This window comes from Antrostomus carolinensis, unplaced genomic scaffold (genome assembly GCF_000700745.2).
Source record: "Antrostomus carolinensis isolate BGI_N321 unplaced genomic scaffold, ASM70074v2 scaffold12944, whole genome shotgun sequence".
Classification (NCBI taxonomy): domain Eukaryota; kingdom Metazoa; phylum Chordata; class Aves; order Caprimulgiformes; family Caprimulgidae; genus Antrostomus; species Antrostomus carolinensis.
The window spans coordinates 81182-105976 of record NW_010310226.1 but is presented as its reverse complement, the minus strand read 5'-3'; the positions used below and the strand labels follow the sequence as shown (position 1 = coordinate 105976).

The window sequence follows — 24795 nt, the reverse complement described above, 5'->3', positions numbered from 1 at the left end:
GCTGAAGGCAGTGGCTATACTATGACAGACTGAAGGCTCAGGCCTTGATAATTAGACAGTATGCATTTCATTCAAAAATGAAGCTTCACTCCTAATTCAGCATTACCTAGTTCACTTCTCCATGGCTGACAGAGAGAGATCTCTGTAGCTACAGCAGCTTTCCAAACCAACTTTCTTTTCAAATTGACGTCTATTTGGAATGGATCCCCAAGCCAAATATAATACTGTGGACCTCATTAAACCACAATAAACTAATGTTCTAGTAATGATGAGCTTAACTTCCCACAAAAAGCAGGACAATTCAGAGTTAATAAAGCCACCCTTAATTTACAATATATAGTAAACACTGAGGAAATTAACACATAGCACTCGCTCAAGATCCTGAAATGACAGAAGCACAATGGAGTAAATGAGATGAATGTAATTATGGTTCCAAAGTGTCTGCCAGGAAGGATGCAATGCAACTGACTTCATGTAAAAGTTTAGAGCATATGGTTTGATTACAAAGTGGTCTTTTTACAGCAGGGAGATTCAATTACAAGATACCACTCCATTGTGGATTATGAGGATGGCTTCCTCACTGGACCACTACACTGTATGCTAGTTTCATTGTGTACAGTGTCATCTGTTCCCCTCGTGTGCTGCACATCCTGCATTTGGCCAGGAACCCAGCTAGGAATATCCTGCAGCCATGCCAACACCTGAATTTCTTTGTATTTGTGCAGAAACTCACCCTGTCAGCTTCAGCAGATTGTGGAGTTTAATGCTAATAAGGTTGCCCAGAGTCAGTCACTTGGTATGACCAGGTAATATCTGATAGGGCTGAGGAGAGAGACTACTGAAAAATGATAACCATCTCGGGCTTACTGATCATGGGACTCAAGAGGAAAAAGAGATAAATCCTCTGTCATACCCCTCTAGCAGACAGGCTTGGTCTGCAAAAAAACATAAACACATTTTATACAGAGGCTGACATGACATGGACTGCTGCAAGAACCAAGCATGTGTACACAATTATAGGAGCGTGTGTGTCCTATTTCTGGAGCATGCCATGAAATCTCATTTGTTGATAACACAGCAACAGCAACACACAAAGGGGGTTCTCATGCATCTTGCTGTCTGTTGCTGTGTAAATGGAGAGAGACAGAAAAAAGACATCACATTATATCACTGTGCCTTGGGCATTGCAGGGGATAGGGGAAAATACAATCTGAGTGTACAACAGTAGCATCCCAAATGCCCACATTCAGCCAAGCTGAAGCCGTGTGCATGTATTTCCAGTCATGCATTCTGCAACAGTTAAGTTCTTGCCTGTTGGTGAATGGAACTGAAATAATGACTGATTATAATTCACCCCACATTTCCATTCTAACTCTTCTGTGAATACTTCTTTGGTATAAATATGCATACTCTAATGTTGATTTAGTAAATAGCAGTCATTTTCCATCTCAAGTGAATTAATGTAAAGCACTCTTATTCAAAATTAGAGGTCTATGCTCCATACTTGGAGATATCCAACACCGCAAATTCCAACAGACAGACTTTCAGTACATGAACTTCATGACTAGAGTAAACTAAGCCCTCTGCAGAGGGTTCACATGATTGTCAAAAATCAATAGGTGGTCTACTGCTGGTTAAAATCAGAAGGCAGATGAGAAGGTAATGAGAAAAAAGATCCTTAAACCTTAAAAAATGACTGGGATTAGATTAAGAAATTTGGTATGTGTGTGTGGATTACAAGGGCAAAATAAACAGTTAAAATCCATCTATTTCTGTCAACTGATAAAAGCACATTCACAGAGGGTTTTGCATCAGGGTTCAACTATGTGTGCCATCACAAAGACCAAAGCTTAAACCAGAACAATTTATTTGTGGGAAGCAGAAGGACATGAATGTATGGTAAGGGTAGTGAAAGGAGGAGAGAAGCATAAAAATTAGAGACAACCAGATAGAAACCGAGGGAGAGGAGAGAGGCATGGAAACCAATGGGGAAAAAGCCTGCTTGAAGTTTCAAGCAAACTCACACAAACAGCCTGAGCTCTGACACAGACACCTCTGACAGCACCGACACTGTCAGAATATTAATCTTCCTCCCCCATTCTCCTCCAAACAAAACTGTAGTTCACTGAGATAGCTCTGGCGTTCACATGAGCAGGCTTCTGGTGGTTTTGTTTTCTCTGATTCTGCCAAAGTCATGTGTATAACATGGCTGAATCTCTTTGCATCTTTAGCTGCCTTTGCAGAGGCAGACAGTTTTGATATCTTCCCATTGCTTCTGGCACTCTCAGTATGTGACCACGAAGTAGCTCTCTCTAGGCCTGGCCAGGAAACAACAATTCCATCACGTGGCAAGTGCCAGGATTGGGTAATTTAGATTTTACTCCAGAGCAGAGTTGGTTGTTTTGGGGGGTTTTTTAGGGTTTTTTTTAGAACAAAACACCCCATCCCATCTTGGCCAAATAGCTTGGTGATGAGGGCACACAGCTGAGATGGGGGAGACAGAAGTTCAACTCCCTGATCCAAACCAGAGCGAGCAGGGAGTTGAAACCTGGCTTGTTGTTATCCCAGTGGAGTACCCTAATCTCTGACACTAGAGAGTCAGGTTCAATTCCCTGCTCTGTCTGGTTTGGATCAGGGATTTGAACCTAGGTCCTTTCTCTTCAGCTGAGTGCTCTAATCATCAAGCTATTGTGTGTCCACAGAAGGGTTCCTTTTGTTGTGAGCAAAATCTCCAGAACAAAGAAAGTGTCAGAAACCACTTCTATTGCTACAATATAATATTTTCTTCAGAAAAATAACAACAGTGTCAGACTGGACAGCACGTTCTTTAAGCTAGGGCTTAATCCTGCATGGTGTAGAGAACTGCAATCAACATCTTCCAAAACATCTTGCAAGTAGGTCAACAAACAGAGTGCTCTCAGTAGATCAAATGAATTTATGAGCTTAAAGAAACGCATGGGCTTTGGTGCTTTGCTGGATCAAGACCACTGCACTTTGCACACTGAAGAGTCAAATTCTCACTAAATAAGTTTTTTGCCTTGCATGTTTTGGACTGAAGGCTTTCTGCCTTACCAAACAAAAGAGTTGTGGGAACTGATGTTTAAGAAGCACTTTATCATTCTGCCATACTATAAGCCACTGTTTAAATTTTTTTCAGCAGTACATACATACAAGAGAAGCCTGTTGTTTAATATAGGAACTCATTAAGTCTGTTGGATTTTATTTTCTAACTTTAAATCCATTTTATTTAAAATTGAGTATTTAGCTTGTCTGTTATTCAAGATAAATGTTTCACTCAGGAGACATAAAGAGGGTAGACAATACAACTTCCAGCGGGATAAAGTTGAATTCAGAGCACAGTGGAAAAAATAAAGGAGCTGGAGGAAATCAAACATTCAGACCACATGGAAAAGAGCGACGGGGGGGGAAGGAAAGATCGTTCATAGGGGTAACAAAAAGCATAGGGTACTTTAGTGGTTCTATCTCTGTTTGATATATTTCCATTCACAACATAGAGTACAAGTTTCATTTCAGTCACCCTTACTCTTTTCATTAAAAAACTTTAATTCAATTGTCTAAAGTTTAAATGGAAAGAGAACTTGGAGTTCTCACACAGTACCTTCAAAAAGATCACTGAGCTTTATGCTAAATGACATAACTTAGTAAAGCAACTTGGATTGTTTGAATGTTAAGTATATCTTGGGTTATTCTCATGCCTCTGATCTGTTGGAGGTGAATCAATATTATCTATGGATTTCATATGTATACGGATGTATACGGATAGAAACATCTAACAAGACAAGGGGAGAGGATGGGCATTCCAAATTCAAGTTTTACAATAATTTTTTACTGACCTTGAGTTTTTCTGGTTTTTATTTTTGTACGCATGAAAAGGATTACTTTTCATCTCTCAAGTATTTGAGAAATTCCATTAATGCTGCTGATGTGTTTAGAAATGGTTACCAGGAAACACTGCAAAAAAATATAACTGCCTAGCTATCAAAGCATGTTTTAAGAATAAATTGCCCTTCTTTATGACAGGCATTTATCTGTAGTTTCTACTGAAAATATAATGAGTATAGACTGTTCTCACTTTATCTGTCCTGTGTTATAGCGTTCTGCTTTATCTGTAAACAGAGATAGAACACAAAGAAGGCAACTGGGGGTAGAGGGATTTGAGAGTGAATTGTACGCTGTTGAAGAAAGGCATTCAAATTTTGGTCTGGTTACAAGCAAATTAACCCAATAAATCCTACTTGTCTCCAAATTACAAATGTTACTGAGGGAAAGTCCTGAAGCTAAACACTGAGAGAAAAAACAGTCTCTGAGGAAAAACCTGAACTGAGTCAATGCACAGAGTATGAATCCAATCCTGATACATTTGTAAATACTTAAAAAAAAAAAAAAAAAGTGTATTCCTCAGTATTAGGACTGAAAATGGTCCTATTAGGAGTGCTATCTGAGATATAAGGTATACAAGGTACCCTCTTTTTGCACAGTTGAACAGTTTCTGAAATTCATTGTAGAAGGAGGGAAAAATTCAGCGTCAATACATTCACTGTACCCCACAATGAGCTCACTTTCTGTATATCAGCCATATCTTCCTGAATTAAGAAAACTGCATGACATTACAGTTAGAGTAAGATCTAGTGGGTCTAATGTGGGCTTTTTTTCATCCTCTCTCCAGACCACCAGGTTTGATCTGGAATGAGGAGTCCAGGTTTAATTGACTCATCCAGGTAACAGTTTTATGATAAGAAACGCATGCCTCTCCTCTCACATAAACCAGAGTTTTCTGACCTGCTTCCCAGGGTGACTTTCCTCGGGTGGATTGTAAAGAATCGGAGCAGTGTATATCTGTTCACATTCCTTCTTCCCTCCCAGCCTTCCACATGAAGTGACTATCAAGTGAAGCCTGCCCACAAGATACCCCACAGCCAGATATGAACGAGAGCTAGCAACAACAAAGCATTCACCCAAATGCTTAGCTAGGTCTCTGAGCTTAAAGCTCAAGCAGCTGAGGAATTTGACAAAACAAGGTTTCACTGTAGAACAAACCATACAGTTTTTACTCTCCCAGAGGAGTCCTGCTTTCCCAAATAACCCTAGTTTCACCAAGCCACCTGCCTATGTCAGGGAAACTAATGAACTCCAGAAGTAAAACAACTTGTGATGAACAGTGAGCCCTGTTTCTTTTAAACATCAGAAATGCCAGCACCACAGCAGTGTGCCCTCTTTCTTACAAAGCCATAAGGGCAGCTGTAAATTAAAGCCTGACTCCTGGACCTTACATGTCCAGTGGCTGCACTGCACATTAATCTCTTTCCTTGATTCAGTTGCCAAGTTTACAATAAGGTTGTGTGATGCATGCCCTGAACCACGAGCTTGGTTCCAAGAGAACTGTGCACCCTGTTAATATAGGGGTCAAAATACCTGGCTTAAGAAATAAATTTTTATAGGAACTTCAACTGAGTGATTTTTTGTAATCCCAATCGGATTAAATTTCTCCTATTGACAAATACATATAGTGAACAAAATGCTACGTATACATCCTGTACAGCTCATGGAATTCATGAAATGGGCTTGTAAACATGTGAGACACAGATGTTGTATCTCTGTTTGCCTTGATTCTTTTAATCAAGAAGCAAGAACAAGGGAAAAAGAAACACAGCAGACAAAGGATGAAATCAGCATTGTGTCAAATAAAGTAGACAGTCAAAACAGAGAACATGATTTCAAACAACTCATAACAGACTGACATTTTAGTGTTTGCAAAAAAATCAACGTAGCTCAGCTTGCAATAGAAAAGCATTCGAGTTTCAAGAAGAAAATAGTAAATATCAAAGTAATTCAGCCAACAAAGCAATTTTTTTTTTAATAAGAGACTAGTTTCCTTTGATTTAGTAGGAACAGGACTAAGTTCAGTCTGAGAAACATACTTCCTTTCAAAATCTGACATCAGGATTGTATATCTAATATTAATTATTTTTATCCATAACTTTGGTTCAAATTGATATGGCAATGTCAATGACATCTAGAGCATAAACTCTCTGTAGGTGTTGTTTACGTAGTTTAGATAATCCCAGCCTCTACATCCCAGCTGGTGTTCTAATTACACTGAAGTATGCTTTGCACAAGTAGATAGAGAAACTGGGATTCCACTAACTGATTAAGGAGGAAGAGAGATATTTACCAAAAGGTCTTAATTAACTAAGTGTCCTGGCTTGCCAGGGGAAAAAACCTCATACTGTATACAGAAAGAAGTCCTTTGATATATATACAATATAAGATGCATTAATTATATTTTTTCAGAAGAAATCTTCCTGCTTTTCTAAGAGAAAAGATGTTAAGACACAGTTGTAAGGGTTGTAAAGTTAAATTTTCTCTCATGCTTAAGTAGGCTCCAATTTGTTACTAGGTCTGCATAAGAAATCTGAAAGATAAGTACGCAGAGCAGATACAGAGAGGTGAAAAATGTGGTCATTTCTAGTTCTGCACATGGTAAACTACCACTCAGTAGCTTTAAGATGCATGGAAATCATTGACAAATGGAGAGCATGGATAGGCTGAAGGAGTTACAAGGTATATGCAGTGAACCTGACATCACCTGAGGCTTCTGAGCTCACCAACACAGCACAGGGTAACACTTCTCCCTGGGGAGGAATGTGTCATGCAACAACCTCTAGGTAAACGCTGCTGGCACATATATATGCCTACAGGAAAGGTGGGCTGGCCAGAGCAGTTCATCCCACTTCCGTAGGGCAGTAGTTTAAAACCCCTGCTAGGTCTCGCTGACAGGAAAAGACACAAAGAGCTCATTCATCACATCTCGCCCACAGCCCAGACTCATGCCTGAGCAAGGTGGCCTCTGCCACATGTGGGAGTCAACTGTCCCAACTCATCTCAGCACAAGGGTGCACACAGCTGGTTCCACCCCAACCTCAGCTCCTGCAGCCCCTCCAGAGTCTGGCATCTGACTTGTCTTGCTTTGGAGCAGGAGAGCAGAAGTAGAGGGATGAATCTGCTCAGATGTTTGGACAGCAGAAGACATGACATCTACATTCCAGGTCCCAGCATGACTCTCTAAGAAAAGTTAGCATTTGTGAGAGATACCTGGATTGTAACACTGACACTTCTTGAAACCTTCTAACAGCCCTTCCTACTGAACCTCACTCATTTCTTCCCTTCTGTGAAAGCAATAAAAATACTGATGAAATTATCAGAGTTCTCTACTTTATACTGAGGTCTTTGTAAGGATTGGTAGGTATACTGTCCTGGTTATCTGTGTCATTTGTACCACTTCAAACTCCAACAGAACTGGTTACAGTAAGATTATTTTCAATTCAAAGCAATGAATTAGAAGCAGAATTTGAACTGTAGCTTAACAGATTAAATGAAATAAAAATCTTTTTTAGAGCAAGTCACTGCCAAGCATACCAATAAACTATTATTTACTAAATCAGTTACAAAACTACTGTCAAGCAGTTATCTTTATAATCATTTGGATAATATTAACTAATGTCAGAGGAAGTAATGACATAATAAGTTTTTAATTTATTTTTCTTATTCTTAATAAAATGACAATTTACAAATTTTAAAATTCTGATAGTAAAACCACTGTTTTTTTAAATTTTAACACTACAGTCAACTTGAGTGAGGCTGAGGAAAATTGTAGTTTGTTCCTCTAAAGTATGTCAGAACAGTTCATGACAAACAGCAGAAACAGGATGCAGCTGACAGAATGGGTTCAGTCCAATTCAATACAAGAGAAAACTCTTTATTGAGCTGGCTTCAATATATTCGTAAGTAGAACCTGTTTAAGACCTTTCATAGGAGGGTGAGTTGAGAGGCATAACAGGATCTCTGTGTGTACTCATGTGCATGTTAGTATAAGCACAGATTTAAATTTAGGGCTATGTAAACTATCATATAAAATATTTTAATCTGCATAAATCAGAAATACATTATTCCTGCATAGTGAAATTACAAGATTACACCCCAAACAAACACCAGTACAAACTATACCCCAGTGCACCTTCACAAACCCTTTACAACCATATATTATTTGGGGAAAAAAGAATCCAAAACTCTCTTACAGAAATATTTCAGAGAGTTTTAAAACATTTTATTAGGAATATTTTTTGCATCCTTCCAGCTCTTTCTTTGATACTGTTAATTCAGCTATACAGATCTCAGAGGGTGATAAAAATTCTAACTAATAAAATACTTCTCTAAATAACTTTAAATTGACTTTCTGCATTGAAAGCCTAATGGATCAAGTACCAGACATACTGAAAAATTTCCAAGGGTGGAAATATGTGCTATATATCTTAATGGAAAATCAGGAGTCTTCTCTTTTCTGTAGTTCAGAGACCACGTTTCATGACCATTTAAATATTACTTCTCTGAACTGAAACTAAGGGAATGGAAATCTCCAGCATACATGAAGGAGCAACTCTTTTTAGTCACTGGTGATTATTTAGATGCACACAAATACACATAAATACATACACAACTAACCATGCTTTTTATGATGCCTTCCTGCTTGAAATGTTGAAAGACAAATAGGAATCATGGCAAGTTAAGATTGCAGAACTGAATGCCAAATGCAATTTATGTGTTAAATCCAAAATGCACTATATTCTTTTCACCATCAGATATATGGTATATATAATACAGCTAACTACATATTTAAATATGCTAGTCAATAGCTGTATCTAAATTTTGCTTTTCTCTTCAGGGAGCTAGCTAAATTTTTCAAACTCCAGGCTTATTTTCTGTGAACAAATCTGCCCAGCTCTCATAAACATTTTTTTGTTATAACTGTGGATGGCTAAAAAACCTAGGAACTCTTTACTTATCGGTACTTTTCTTCAAAATAAGTTCTCTGGTGATGAATAAGTCATAAAAACGCCAATGAATATTCACTATGATTCTTAAATGAATATGATTCACTAACTTTTGCTTTGCATTTATCTGTGTTCCAAAGCTAATTTCAAGTTGGATCACTACCAGCAAATCTGGATTATGTACTTAAAGAACCCAAAACTCAGACTCATAAAGATGGATTCTGTAACTCCGCAGTTAGGGAATAGGAGAAGTACCCTGGAAATGAAAAACCCTGACATTCCATAGGTTCTGAGTGCCTGCATCTCATTTAGCAGAGACTACATAGCACATAGAATATCAGGGGTTATGGAACCAGCCTAAACCTTCGTCCTACAAACACTTATGCTTGGGCTTAACTTTACAACCACATGTAAATGTTCCTTTGATTTTAATTGAACCAATCACAAGAAGAATGTGGATAAGCGTTTGCAGGATAAGGGTTCAGAAGGTCATGAATTGTATTTTAGGAATATTTACAATGAATTGCTTGTGTATGACTTATAGAGCAAGGCGCTTTACCAGAAGACATTTCTAGATAGCAAAGAAATTCAAGAACTTCACAAGCATAAAGCACAAAATTTGTGCATAATTTATTTTCCAAAATTATTCATGGATTTTTGCCATATGCTAACATCAGGAATCTATGAACAGTAGTACTCCTGCTGAGCTATAGAGAAGTAAATTTCTGAATCTTGTGAAGTATTCTGAATCCTTTAAAAGAATTCCCAGATGTTTGTAAGGAGTAATTTCATTTCCTCCTTGAGGGCTCTCAGTTGTGGAGGCCTACAAGTTGTATTGAATCCGAGGAATAACATCATGTACTTGAAAACTATTGAGATAGTCTTGTATACACTGTCATCTTTGTGAACAAGAATATTTGTTCTACATTTCTTCACTGATCCCAGAGAAACACATTCTCTGTTAAATACCTGATGCAAAAAGGGACCTGGAGGAAAGCCAGCTGGCTTAAGCTCAGGCAGAGTGAAACGGAGGTGACACATGTTGGCAGACTGAAGCACTTTGAGGAACTGGCAGGAACTTTCACTGCCTCTTCAGTTGATGGCATCTATCCATCCATTGTCCAAGTGGATTTGCAATCAGCTAGACTGCAAATTTTCCAGGCATCATTTTGTTCCATGTTTGCACAGTGCCCAGAACACTGGGATCCCAGACTATACAACTATAAACGACTGTGACACAAACAATTAACTATACTAAGCACACAGAAGTCTCAAGTTCATCTCTGGTCCCACTTTCTCCATATTAATAGTAGCAGATATGCCATCCTCCAGCTGTGGCTGCACCAAGGCTTGCAGCACTTCCTTACCAAGAAATAGCATGTATAGTCAATCATGTCTTTGATCCTGCAGGACTAGGAGGACATAACCTTTAAGCCTCAGCTGGAAACTCTTGGAAATTCAGCTTAATACTGATATTTTACTTCCTAAAATAAAATCAACCTCAGTGAGAGCATGCAACACTGATTTTATCTCTTACACTAGTGACCAGTTCCACTGGTCTTCTCAGATAAGCGGTGCTAGTATCTAGAAAATGTGAGCACTGAGTATACTCTCTGATTGTTGGAGACAGCCTTTTTCTCAAAAGTAAGTAAACAGAAAGATTAATGTGGTAGGCTAAAATCTAAATATTTTCTTCAGAAAAATATACCTACTGATGTGAGATCAGAGTATCAACAATTCTGACTTCATCAGCTTGTTCATTTTCCTTGACAACTGAGCTAAACTCATTGCTTGACACTTTCAGTCATTACTCAACAGTCATAAGTGCTGTTATTTCTGTATTATCCATTAACTTACTCAAAATGTTAGTAAGTGGGGAATCTTGCACTGGCTTAATTTTTCACAAGCCCTAACCTCATAATTCTGCCTGATTTCAAAAAGTCACTGTTTGATACAAAACAAAACTTACAAGAGTGGTTCATTATCAGTACAGGGTATTTTCAATGTTGCTGGGAACTGAAAATCCCACTGGGAACGAAGTGCTCATTTTATTTGAAAACTGGAGCATTTCTCCAAGTGATTAAATGCAAATAATAAATGCCTAACCATTGTTCTTCCCTCTTGAAAATGTATCTGCAGATATATGTTCATTCAGAAATGAAAATATTTATTTTTCCCTGTCCACAGATTAAACATGAGAGTTGTTTCTGCCAGATAATCAAGGAAAACTTGTGTCCGAGTATGAAAACACAACAAACCAAGATATCCATTTTGCAGGGAATAGCCTTACAAACCAATGGCATGTTTTTATTCAGTTTGTACTCTATCAGATGAAAAAGGAGAAGTCCCATACCATGTGTCTTACAGGAAATAGTGTCTTATTATGCAACTCTCACTCACTGTCATGATAAGGTTCAGGGTGTCATTTTTCATTATGATTACAGCCCTGGCAGACTAAAAGGTTTTCACCTTTTCCATTCAGTCGTATGAGTTTTTCCTGCCATCTTTCAGATTGTGAGATGATAATGATTGCAGGCATTCTAGCAGAAAACACTGAGCTTATTCTGCATTAATCTTCCACTCCTCTTGTGTTGTTTTTTCTATGCCTCACCCATGAACTGCAATCCAGTTGCCCCAAGTTATAATGAGATACCTCTCCCATGTCTTCACTGCATCAGAAATTATTTTAAGGTTCTTAAAACACATTTCTTGAAGCTTAGTAGCTTCAGGAATATATCATCAAAATTTGTTCAATCAGGGCAAATATTTTAATCCCTTTTTGGTTCCAATGTGATCAAAGTTTCACTCTGCTTATGCTAGGATTTTTTGGCCACAGACAATACCTCAGTATCTATAATCATGTACTTACAAGCAGCTGTTTTAAGAGGGTCTGAGGTATTTCAATTGTAAACTTCAGACTTCTTTTAAAAGACAATAAGTATCTTGATTTTCTTAATGCTCACATGTATTTTCCACAGAGCTCTTGCTAAAAGAAACAAAGTTGTCTAGCATGCACTGTTTTGCACTTTCATTTGAATTTCTTGATTAGGCTAATCTCTGCATCAAAACATTTTTCATAAATTCATTTCCTTCTTTTTTGTATTAGAAAAAAAGAATAAAGAGAAAATTAGAGTAAATTTCATGTTCAATAGAAAGGAAGGGCTCATAGCTCTCAATTCCAGAGCATCTCTGTTTATCCCAAGGGAGAGCTAAATGCTATGTGCTTTTGAGCAGCTGAATGCTGACCGACAGAAATCTCTTCAAGTACAGAGTATCAGTCCATGCACAGAGGCTCAGGCTTGTCATCAAGAAGCAGGGCCGAGCAGTCTACAGGAAGTACTAGTTTAAAGAGAATGAAATTTAAGATTTCATTAGACTAAACTTGTTTCAGGGGGCCATTAGTCATTCCTCTCTCCCTCCCCCTGACCCAATATCTGCAGTGTAGGTAATATTCCAAATACTTGTCTTAAATGAGATAAAGAAGTATCTGAAAAAATGCCATTTTTCAAACAGATGCTTTTATACCCTATTAGTGTTGTCAGACTTATTTCCCTGCTAATAGCACTTCAGAGTGAAACAGTGCAAGAAAAAATATTGCTGTGTGATCCAATCTCAATTGAATACCTTTGACCACAACAGAGACAAAGCCAGGCTGTATCTCACTGTTTGTGGAATACCACGGCTGTTCATTTTCACGATCTGTCTAGGTAAGGTGGGAATTAGGTCATTTAACTTGAGCTATCAAAATATATTCAATTACTGACGTTAGTTATATTTGCTCCCTCTACAGTCAATGGAGTCTGGCATTTCCAGAAAGAGAAACCTCTATTCTACTTTTAGATATTAGAAAAATGATGATTTGCATGAATGAGTAAGAATGAATGCCTTGAGAATCCTTTCCCCCCTCTTTGGCTTGATGCCTACGAGCTCATGATAAATTTTCCTACTCTGCCGAGCATGGTTTGACTAGTACTGCACTCTGAGTTTCATCCAGTTGGGCTGTGTAGTATATCTTCTTGTTACAGGTTAATCTGCCTTGGCATTACAAAGTCTGTCCAAACTTTCAGTGACTTGCAAGATAGCATTTGCTTTTAGGTAGGAAGTTCACTGGTTTGTTTATTGTTAATGAGTGGGTTCCTTCCTACAAGCAGTTCAGAGATATCCAAGTTCAGAGATACACCATGTGGAGGTAGAGAACTGCTAAATAAAAGCACAGATTCATAGAGTGGTTAGAAATTTTTCAGTAAAAGACAAAAATAAATTAATCCTCTCTAAATAAGCTCCATTACTAATAACGTTCATGATAATAAGATTGTTATTGATGATGCTGTTCTATTTTTTAAAATAAAAAGAAAAACATATGTGTTCATCCAAAGCTTTTTCATTGCTGGATTTAGAACACTGTATGTATTAAATTATGGATTAAATGTATGGATTAAAATGGATAGATAAATTAAAGGCAGGAATTAAAATATCTTTCTGAAACATCTTTTTTCAGCTTTCCTGATGTTTTCTGGTGGAATAGGTTTCACTTAGTTTATTACTTCTCACTGAAGGGAAAATAAATAAGTGTATTTAAACATATGTATATATATGTACATTCACTCCAATAATAATAATAATAATCTTCCCCAGTAAAAATGGAAGAAAAGGGTCCATCTTTATCAGCATCAATGGCAAAATCATCAAGTGCAGGGGGCAGCATTTGTCTACGTATTTATATTATCAATGAGTGTAAACCAACACAGTTTCATGAGGGTCAGTGGAACTTTTCTGTGCACTCAGAGATTGCTGGGGGAAACCAATCCCTCACTTAATCATTCTTTGTCCCAGAAGACAAAACAAAAACAAAAACAAACAAAACCACAACCAGAAACTCATGTGGAGAGTGCTGGTGCAGAGACAGTGACTGTACAGCTGCTGGGTGACAACCTCCCAGGAAGCCAGACAGACAGAGGAGAACATGCCTTTCTGGACATGTGTCCCCTGGAGCTGTCCCACTGCTGGGCTTTTCTGAGCTTCCACTGAGAGCAAGACCCAGTGGCACAAAGCACCACAGCAGGAAAGGCTGTGGTACTTCGCAAGGGATTTGGCTGGAAAAGGAGGACAGCTACAAGTAAGCTGAGAAACAGAATTTATATTATTTGGCATAGCCTCCAGCATTTTTTTTTTTTTTAATGCTGAGAAACAAATGAAGTCAGTGTTTATTAGTCCTAATATAGCCTTTTAAAATAAACATAAAATTATAGGTTAATATTAAATAGTGCAATGAATGAAATGCTATTGCAGAGCCAGTAGCATCACCTTTAATTAGCCAGCTTTTCTCTTTTGCTAGCTGTGACACAGCTGTGTCTTTCACTGGTGCTTTACTAGCAGCTCAAATATTTTCACTGTAATTTTTTTAGACAAATTCACACATAACTGGAAGTTACAGCAGCTCTTAATTTATGTGCTTGAGCATTTGTTTTTTTGTTTCGGATAATAATGGTTCTGCATTAGGTCAGGGAGAAGATACTGTTTTGTTAAGAAATGACTACAAATTGAGGCAAAAATAAAGCAGTATGAAGAACTGTGGCCAGACCATTAGTAATTAAAGACAGGATGGGGAGATGGACAGAAGAGGATGTGCTGGAAATAGATGTGATCTGCAGAGCCTTGAAAAATAACTTGCAGGCCTGCCTTCCTCTGGTGCAAAACTGCCCACTGGGAGACTACAATATAATAATGTAGCCAGACAATAGGGTAATAATATTGAAGCTACTAAATCCAAAAGGCCGTGCAAACCATTGTAGGTTCAAGAGACAGAGTCCTTTTTAGAGGTTCCGCTGCTCTGAAGCCATGGTGGTGGCCTCAGGAAACAGGACTTACTGCTGCAGACCTCCTTTGTTATATGGAGGTTTGACCAGCAGACCTATGTGATTGTGGGGAGTACGACCTTAACCCAGCCCAGCCAGTGTGGGCTCCCTGACTGAGCCAGCACTTGCCATGTCAGTCTGAGTCCTGCCTGCATCCCCCTCTTCCCGCCCAACGAGTGCACCAGCATTAACCTCACTGCACTGCGGACACTCGGATCTCCTCTTTGAGACACCCATGTCTTTGCCTGGTCAGCACCCCCCGTCACCACTGTCTCAGGCTGCCAGCAGAGCATAACTGCAGTGGACTGAGACGTGTGGAAAGACACTGATCTGTCACTAACCCATGTAAAGCCTACGGTATTGGAAATGCATCCAGCTGCTCAGGATAGCAGAGGGCAGGAACGTTGGGCTTCTTCCTGCAGCCCCATAAGTTAGAGACAGTCACTACTTTGGAAGGGGAAGCAGCCATTCCCCGGCCTCTCCCAGCACTATGGGGCTGAGGAGGAGCAAGCCTATGCCTCCAGCACTCCCCTGCTCCTCGCTGTTGAGCCTCACCTCTCCCATCCTGCCTGCAGTCCCTGCCAGGCTCCAGGCAGGCCCTCTCCCTCCTTCATCCTCGCCATGCAGCTATTCCGTTCTGCCACCACTGCCGTGAAGGTTTGCACCGGCCTTGCACCAGCATTTCCTGGTCATAGTTCAAGCCCTTAACCAGGCAGGTCTTCTCTGTTTAAAGCCTTTTTACCGTCTCTTAGTAAATAAAACACTATAGGGCTCAGGACAATAGTTACAGGCTCATTCAAGACAGCCAGCATCTTCAAATGGTTGTTTGACAACTCAGAGCTTTAAGATTCAATAGCAGAAAGGGATATTTTAAATATTAGGTCATGCAGCCAAAAAGCTGGTTACATCACAAAAATACAACGCTTTTAAATCACAGCTCAGTGGAGAAAGTTACATGCCAACTGACCCAACAACGTGAAGCTCATGGGAAGGCAGGTATATGTATATAATCTGCACTATGATCAGAAATACTCAATTACTTAACTGATACCTTTTAAAACAAGCAAAATTTTAGTCATTTGAACATTTAAGAATAGGTAGTAAGTGCCGGACTACACGGAGGAAACGAAGAACTGTGTCAAACTACAGTAAGCAAGGTGAGGTAGACCAGAGGTGGTACCTCAGTGTTTTAGTGGAGAAATAGTGTGGTACCTTATGAAATCTGATGTGTTCATGGTCAAAAGTGGAGCAACTGTAAAAGTATAATGCAACATATCTCAAAAGGAAAAGCAGTTAAGCCTCTATCATTTTCTGTTTTTTTAAAGATGCCTTTGAAGTAAGACACTTTATATGATGGCTGTTTGGCTGCGGGTCTTGCATCATCGTGGTTTGAGCATTTCCGATTATTTCTCTTTAACTCTGGAAAAAGAAGATGCACTGCCAACAACCAAAAGCAATCTTTACTTATCCACACATAATTCACCCATAACTTAAATCATGAGTTTTGATCCACAAAATACAAACTGTTCAGGGTCAGTGCTGGATTATCCCATCAGAAACACAGTAAATCAAGCCGTTACAATAGGAAGAAAATTGGCCAGTTAGAATACTTTTGTTTCGTTTAAGTAACACAAATGTGAAATAAAAAAATGAGTTAAACAGCTTTCATGCATGATTTTCAGAATAAAATATTAACTGCTTGAATGCCAAGGTTAAAATAAGCTTATGAAGATCCACAAGACAAAACAATAGCTGAGAACAGAATCTTAGTAGGCTGTGAAATCAGAAAATAACCTGTAGTTCAACACAACCATATTTAAGGAAGAGTTTTGAGGGAATTTTTTTTGTTATTAAGTTGTTTGACTATATACAAGGGACATGCATCAAGACATTTCAGTTAAGTAATATTTTAACATTCTTAGCTTGAATTAAACTGTAGATCATTGCAGTACCAACACAGTGATCAGCAGACCTTAGGCCCTGGGTGGAAAGCACTGGTTTTTAGTTTTGGGTTGCAAGGAGGAAGGGGCTGTAGCCTATGCTCTTGTCCAAACTGAGAATTCAAAATCTGTCTCATAGAGGCTAAGCAAAGATGCCAATTTTTCTATTTTGGGTCCTTCTTGTGTCAGTGAATAAATCCTAGACATGAAAAATCAAAACCTTTCAGATGTTTATTAACTCAGTGCTATCAAAAACCCAAAAGACTAATCCTATTGGAGAAATGCTCTAAGATAGAAAATTGTAATGAAAAGCACTTAAAGTGAGGCTTTTCAGAGAGCTGCAGGATTACCAGGAAGGACAAAAAAAAAAAAAAAAAAAAAAGGAGTGAAATTCTGATTGTCTTTCACCAGTAGAAACCTACAGTAAATTCAATGCATTCTACTGGATTCCAGATGAGTTAATTGAGATCAGAATCTCAGGAAAAGGAAATATTCAGCAGTGAATAGCTATGCTATTTTGAGAAAATACAAAAGGGAGACTTTCAGGATTTTTAGTAGATGGACTTACTGAATCTGCACATTCACTCAAGTCAGTAGATTTTATTACTGTTACAGTTTATACAGCACTGTCATTTCCAGACTACAGTTTCCCCTTCCAAATTAACCTTTTGTATAAGAGGAAGTATCACAAGTATAGGAGCTTCAAAAAACATACTGTGCTAAAGAAAAGGAGAAACTTAAACAAACCAAAATGAAATGTAAACAAACTAATGGTCTGACTTAAAGCCTCCAAACCATAGAAACTCAGTGAAGTCTGAAAATCTGGCTTGACATTGTGTCCCTCTCTCAATTTTGTGTGCCTTTTACTCATTTGGATTTTTTTTTTTTTTTTTTTTTTTCACAAGAGATAATGGTACATCTAATTAAAGGATGGTGTATGAGCAAAATCACATTTCCCATAATACTTTTAAAATTTTTCCACTTTTCATATTTCAGATTTTTGTAATGAAAATTGTATTATAGGAAAAACAGAAAACAGATATATTCCCAGGTTAAGTAAGAATACAAAAATCTTAAACTATATAAAGGATTATCCAAAGTTATCCAGCCCTCACACAAAGAGGAGCCTAAAACAGAGCCTTCTTGCATTTGATGCATACTTTTTAAATAAGAGAAAGATTTGCCTTTGAGGCAAATGAGTGGTCTGGCACTGACCCAATATGCTATCATGTCTTGCTCTGTTACATATTTAAGTCTCTTTCTTCCAGGTTGTTTAGAGCACAGGCAAGACTGGCTTTATGAACAGCCCAAGGGGGCACATGACAACCAACTGCAGTGCAGAAAAAAAATATTTTTGTACTATTAATAAATAAAATAAAATAAATTAAAATTGTGTTTATTTAATCTTTATTTCATCATTTTTTAATTTCTATATTTGGGTATGTTTTAAAATGTACTTAATATATTAGTGCAGTAGTACATCTATGTAATTTATAAATAATTATACATTTATTGAGGGTGCATGCTGAAAAATATTTTAGTGATTATTAGAGACTAGTGAATACATATAATGCTTGAAAATACCTTCACCCATACACCCAGCCTGAAAAAATACAGTTCCAGGAGCTGATATTTCTTCAGTTTGGCTATATTTGATCTATTGCTAGTCATGATTTTAGGAAAATATGGGGGCACCTACCCCTCATTCTACTATACTATAGGTTTAGCTTAACTAGCCTTCATGCTATTCTCTTTTAAATCCTCTTGACTAGCTTGTGTAGAAAACTGAATTTCTGTTTAACACACCAATTATCCAAAAGTCTGAAAGAAACCATTCAACACGCTTAACAGAATATGTTGGCTTATAATGGGGCTTCTAGTTTACTGTATAACACAGAGGAGAACAAAGGGTCAAAACACAAACATTTCAAAAATCTGACTATGAGAAAAGTAAAAAAACCTTTCTGTTTCCCCAGTATGTGATATTCTCTAGACTACTTTTGGGGTTCATTTTCATAATCTCAGAATAACTAGTTTCTGAGAAGGATCAAAACCACGAGTAACCTCAGAAAAAAAATATTTTGGCTTTAAAAAAAGGACTAGAAATCTTATGAGAATAATTATTATTATATAACTTCCAGTCCAATCTAACAGATACAGGTGGCTTGGGTTGTTCCTACAAACATTAGATTAGCATTCAATTTCAGATGCTTTAAATTAAGTTACTCTGTGGATGTGAGGATATATTCTTAGTTCAGTTTAAATCAGTGGGAATTTTGCCATAGACTCCAAGGGGCCCTTACCTTCTACAATTTTGCCTTAACAAGATGTCCGTGTTTGCCAAAAACTGCATCTTGATTTATTTGCAAATTATTGCTAAAAATATTTGGCTTATCATGTAATGGGTTCAAATTCTCAGGTGGTATAAATCAGCATAGCTGCAGAACTATTTCAATTTAAACCACCTGAGGATGTACCAGTGGGGTTTATCCTACTTAAGATCATTCATAGTGTTAAAGTAATTGTTTTAAAATCTTCCTGGTTTTACATGGCAGACAGTCACAGTGGTTTCACCCAGGGCTACTGCATTTTTGTGGGTGTAAGTTGTCAAAAAAAATGTGGCCAGCAAAACGAGACAGGTGATTCTGCCCATCTCTTCTGCTTTGGTGAGACCTTAACTGGAATACTGTGTGCAGCTTTGGAGCCCTCAACACAAGAAGGACATGTACCTGTTGCAGCGTGTCCAGAGAAGGGCCACAAAAATGATCAAAGGGCTGAAGCACCTCTCCTATGAAGACAGGCTGAGAGAGTTGGGGTTGTTCATCCTGGAGAAGAGAAGGCTCTGGGGGGACCATACAGCAGCCTTCCAGTACCTGAAAGGTACCTATAAGAAAGCTGGGGAAGAACTGTTCACAAGGGCACATAGCAATAGGACAAGGAGTAATGGTTTTGAACTAGAAAAGGGATTTAGGTTGCATATTAGGAAAAAGTTCTTCAATATGAGGGTGGTAGATCATTGGAACAGGTTGCCCAGAGAGGTAGTGGAGGCCTTGTTCCTGGAGATATTCAAGGTTGGGCTTGATGGGTCTCTGAGCAACCTGCTCTAGTAAAGATGTCCCTGCTTACTGCAGGGGGCTTGGACTAGATGACCTTTCAGGTTCCCTTCCAACACAATATATCCTGTGATTCTAAATCAAGCAAAACCATCCATTCAAAAATGTATTATTCCTTGAAAGAAAGTACACAATTAACCTACACTTTTTATTCAGTCCCGGCACCACTCAGCAATCAGATGTTGTATTTAAATTTAGGCAATGCAAATGCAAACATGCCTTTGCAACACTGCTTACAAGTAGTTCATTTCCACTAAAAGGTTGATTCATATTAACCATTTGTGCAATTTTACCTGTCACTTGTTAACAACTAGCCACACCTGTGCAAGATCCTCTTTCAACCTCATTTTTTCAAAAAACTATGTAAACTCAAACCATTTGTACTTGATGTAATGTTTGTATGATAAGAGAGAAATTTGATGGCTGAGCATTTGATAGATTAGTGAAGAGAGAAAAGAGAAAGCTTTAAGAGAAAGAAAGAAAAATAAACTGCAATTGTGAAGTAACCGTTAACCTCTTCCCCTGTTACTTCTATTGGCATGTACTTACTCCATGCTGTTGCAGAGTAGAAGAGAAAGGTTTTTCTAGCTAACCCATAAGTATTTATGAAATGCTAGGAAATTTTGTTATTTGCCTTATTTTAAAATAATAGAAAGCATTTAGAAGTCAAAAACTAAGCAACATAAGACATTGGAGAGGAAATCCATGTAATATATAATAATTTATAATAAATATGAGCTCACATTGCTTCAGCAGGTTGTTGGACTAAAGCTCATATAATGCAAAATACTATAAAGCCATGAAGTAGAAAGACAAAATCAAAAGACCATTGTCTAACTTCATGAAAAGTAATTTATCAGGTAGGAATTTAAAGCATGGAAAGTTCTTGTTAATTGTTTCACTGGCAAAATTGACTTTTGATAAATTTTTATTACTGTACTGTAAAAAAGCACTACCAGTTTATGCAAAGAAACAGAAAACTTAAAACCCTTCACCTTCCCATCCTCCCTCTAAGATTCCAGCTAGCAAATGCATCTTCAAAATTTCTAGCAAAATGTAGAAGTGACCAGCAAGTGATAGCACAAAACTTGTTTCTTCAGCTTCCACTCTGCTATACTCACTTCTGAGTGCAAGTTCTTCTCACTCAGAAAAAACACACATGAAATCAAGTAATTATTCCAAGTCTGTAACTATGCAAGTGCTGTTTGAAATAAATTCTTCAAGATGGCCAACTTTCCATTAGCTTTCATGGAGTAAGGATTGTAAAATATGTCCCAAATTATCCCTGAATACCCGGTAACTTTCCTGAAGTTACAACAGCAGTAAGTAACTTCAGTAAGCAAGTACTGACTGGTGAAATGATGGATAAACATAATCGACCTGACTGTCAACAGAGGTGTATTTACCACTAAGTTTCACATATCTGAAGATTTATGAGGCACATATGGTTCTTGCTGAATTCTGTGAGCAGCTAAACAGCAAAACTACAAGTCAGGCATGCTACATTCCTTTTTTTTTGAAGGAATAGAAATGGAGACGATTTGATAAGAGCTGTGAAATTCATGTTCCAAGGGGAATTTTCAGTGTAAATCAGCTTCTCATCTCTGAGTATATATACATGTTCAGTATCTTAAGTAATACACCATAAGGCAAAATGAGTACCTCACTCATTCTACCCTGTCTCCCACTGTCTCTTTCATAAGGTTATCAAGATCTGCCTAAAAAACTAACCAGATTTTCTGCCCCATTGCTAGTCCTTTAAGACGGCTTCTGCATCACTGCTTTATTAGTTGGAAACCACTGTACAGCTCCCAGGTGAAATTCATTCAGGATACTTCATATCTATTTTTTATGTGCCAAAATTCTCACAGAGGAAAACAGTTTCTCTTCTGGATGGTCACAAAGGAACAATATCGCCTCCAGATCTCATCTTGTTTGTCTAAATGAAGCAAATGCTAGCTGCCTTCTCTTGAAAAGCAGCTGCTTTCCCTGATATGTTGCTGCTAGCTTATTTCTCCTGTGCATCCATTTTCCTGAACACAGATGAACAGAACTGTACCCATGGTTCTAGATAAGATCCAGAAAAAATAACAGAGCTATCTAAAATGGCATGAATGTTTCCTTGTCTGCCTTGTCTGTCCTGTTCCTGTCTGTCTGTCCCATCATACCTAACTAGATATGGTTTTGGGTCACACTTGCCCTTTTTACAGCCACAGTAATTGGACAGCTTACAGTTAATCTTCCTGACTGACTTCCTTCTATTTAGAACAAAACATATGATTATATATGGTATAATAACATATCATTCATATTTCTTATTTTTTATTATAACTTATAATTAAACTTGTTTCATGACAAAGACTATTAATGTATGCTTCATTTAATACATATTTCAAAACTGATGGGCATGCTTAGTTCAGCATTATTGTCTAGATGTTTCTCTGGGTGGCTAAACTGAAGTATTTTTCATGACAAAAAATCTGCTCACATTATTTGCCTGTTTCTGGTTCTTTACAATAGCTGACAGTGATTCATAATTCCCTCATAACGTGCAATATCACTAAACCTGCTACACCTCAAGTTACTCAAACATATTAAAAAGCCATGTCAAAAATGAAGCAAGTCCACTGACTTCTGTGTAGCTCAACTGTCTGGAGATAAGAACTCTTACACTTATATAAAGTGTGAAAAAAGGAAAAATCTAATAAACACCAAGGTTTGTTCCTACAACAGAAAGGAATGAAATACTATTATTCTGAAATAAACTGACAAGGGTGCTCTTAGAAAAAAGTAAGTAGATGATACATTTTTTAGACTGATTTGAAGACAGAGGCAAATTTCACATGGATTTTGCTAGAAAAAATGATTATGAAGTATGGGCCAAGTTATTCTGGGCATATTTTCTGACTTCTCTGGTATGACAACAGCAAGGAATAATTCCAGTAAGTAAATGTGACTGCCTTTAAGCTACTGAGAAAAACGAGCCGTGCTTTCTCTGACAACATCCCAGGACCCATATTTACATACACTATTCCAAAGTCAAAGACTTCAGTCAGTGGCAAATCAATATAGCAGTATCTAAAAGATACATTTTTTTTGATACAGGGATAAGAAGTTGCTTTCTAATTTATTGCAGTGAATAAACAAAGAATTGGAATGCATGAAACCAAATTTATATGTTTCACTGACCTTGAAGTTGACGTCCTTTGTACAAATCTTTTGTTTTGGTTGGGTGAGCTCTGGCACCATTATCACACTTTGGTTGTTCATACCTAAAGAACAAACAACCAAAATTAATTTGAGTTAGAACTAATTTATTTCCAATTTTGTACTCCAAGTTAAACTTGTACCTTCTTTTATTCAGGGAATAAGCTTGTTTTTCATTCAGAAGGGGCAATGCAAATTAATTTGCCTATTTTCTACTTACCTCAAAGAAGCCAGCATATCTTTATTCTCTTGGGGATGCTACCAAACTAAAAAATGAGGAATTGCTATAAAGTAATATATAATTTAAAATAATAATAAAAAAAACACTAAAAAAACACAAACCCAAAACCAAAGTCAGGCTTTCCTCCCACCTACCAAATCAAAAAGTCAGAAACAACATGACAATTTCTGACATCTGACACAGTGTTCATGTTGGAGAAACACCACAGAATTTCAAAATCAAAGCAAGGCAGGAACTGTAGTTAGTCACTACTGCAGCTCTAAAGCCATGTGCTACTGTATCCTCTCCAAAAAAATGTTAGTTAACATAAAATGGGTTTACCATGAACAGCTAACATTTTGAACAAGAACGAAAACTGATAGTATTTCCACAAGGAAAGGAACTGGGCTGCAACAGCTTGAAATGGATTGGGAAAAAGACTGACTCTCCACCTGCTACTGGAATATTCTGGTTCCTCTATGGTTTCAGAGATTACTTAAATGCCACTTGGTTAGTCCAGGTAGTAAGAAGAAACTCTGTGCTATTCATCCTTCTAACAAGCATTGACTTATGCAACACTACTAGCAGTATCTTTTATGCAAGAGTGGGAGGCGAGGGAGCATCTGCTGCTGAATCTGTTCTTCTTACTTATAATCCCAGTAGCGATGCATGGTGGCTTTTCACTCAGAACTCTTTCTGATAAATTTTACTTTCTCATTCTCCTAAAGTAGCTTGAAGCTGCAGAATTTAGTGTGTAGCATTTCAGAGAACGTTTCAATTCTCAGTTAAAAATGCTTAGTAATATGACTTGTGTCCACATACATGCATTTGCACACACATACCTGTTCCTTGAATCTGGGTTATTTCATATTTTATATAACTGCTCATCTTTCTTAGAAGATTCTATTGTTTCCCAAAATGACATTTACTGAGTAGCATACTAAAATGTCTAATTAAAATATACTAATCCAAAATTTTGGAACAAAATATTATTTATACTATTATATATAGTATTAAATGGTGGCTATATCCTGGGTCCAGGTCAAACTGCCCCTATGAAAAATATCCAAGTATTCTGACCATAATTACCAGGTAGAATGAAAAAACGATTAAAAAATATTTTTTCTCTTGAGTGCTTAATTTATTTCCACATCATCTAATGAAACTACCCACTGACCCATCGAATCTTGGCTGCTGCAAGAAGGTACAGTGTTGTTGCATGGACATGGCAGAGCAACAGGTACTTTTTTCCCCTAAAGAATTGCTGGAATAGAAGCTGCTTTGATAGCATGGGTTGGATTCACATACCTGATGGATGACCACTTCAATCAGCCAAGAAATGAATGAAAGGGAAATCTCTGAGCAATAGTCACTAATGCAGTATCTGGCAACCAGCCTGGTCCCTGATTAATCTGATACCTGACTCTTCAGCCTCCTCATCCTCTTCCATTATTGTTACTGCTCTGTGGTTACACTTTCTTTTTTGGCCTCTACTCTTCTACCTTTTTGGCTTATATTTTTGTTATATACATATGCATTCATCATATACAAACTAAATCTATTAAAGCCCAATAGTTGTTAAAATGCTATAATGTGAAAAGTCCATGTATA

The 24795-nt window shown here is 37.6% G+C and overlaps 1 protein-coding gene across 1 annotated transcript in view; it reads right to left on the bottom strand.

The window, feature by feature from the left end:
- Positions 1–24795, bottom strand: part of LOC104523684 (SPARC-related modular calcium-binding protein 2) — a gene marked incomplete at its 5' end in the record, with an annotated part of 100573 nt that overhangs the window by 14489 nt on the left and 61289 nt on the right. The window contains one exon of the mRNA XM_029084588.1: positions 22947–23029. Within this exon, the coding sequence (XP_028940421.1) occupies positions 22947–23029 (83 nt within the window). The remainder of the gene's footprint in view (positions 1–22946; positions 23030–24795) is intronic.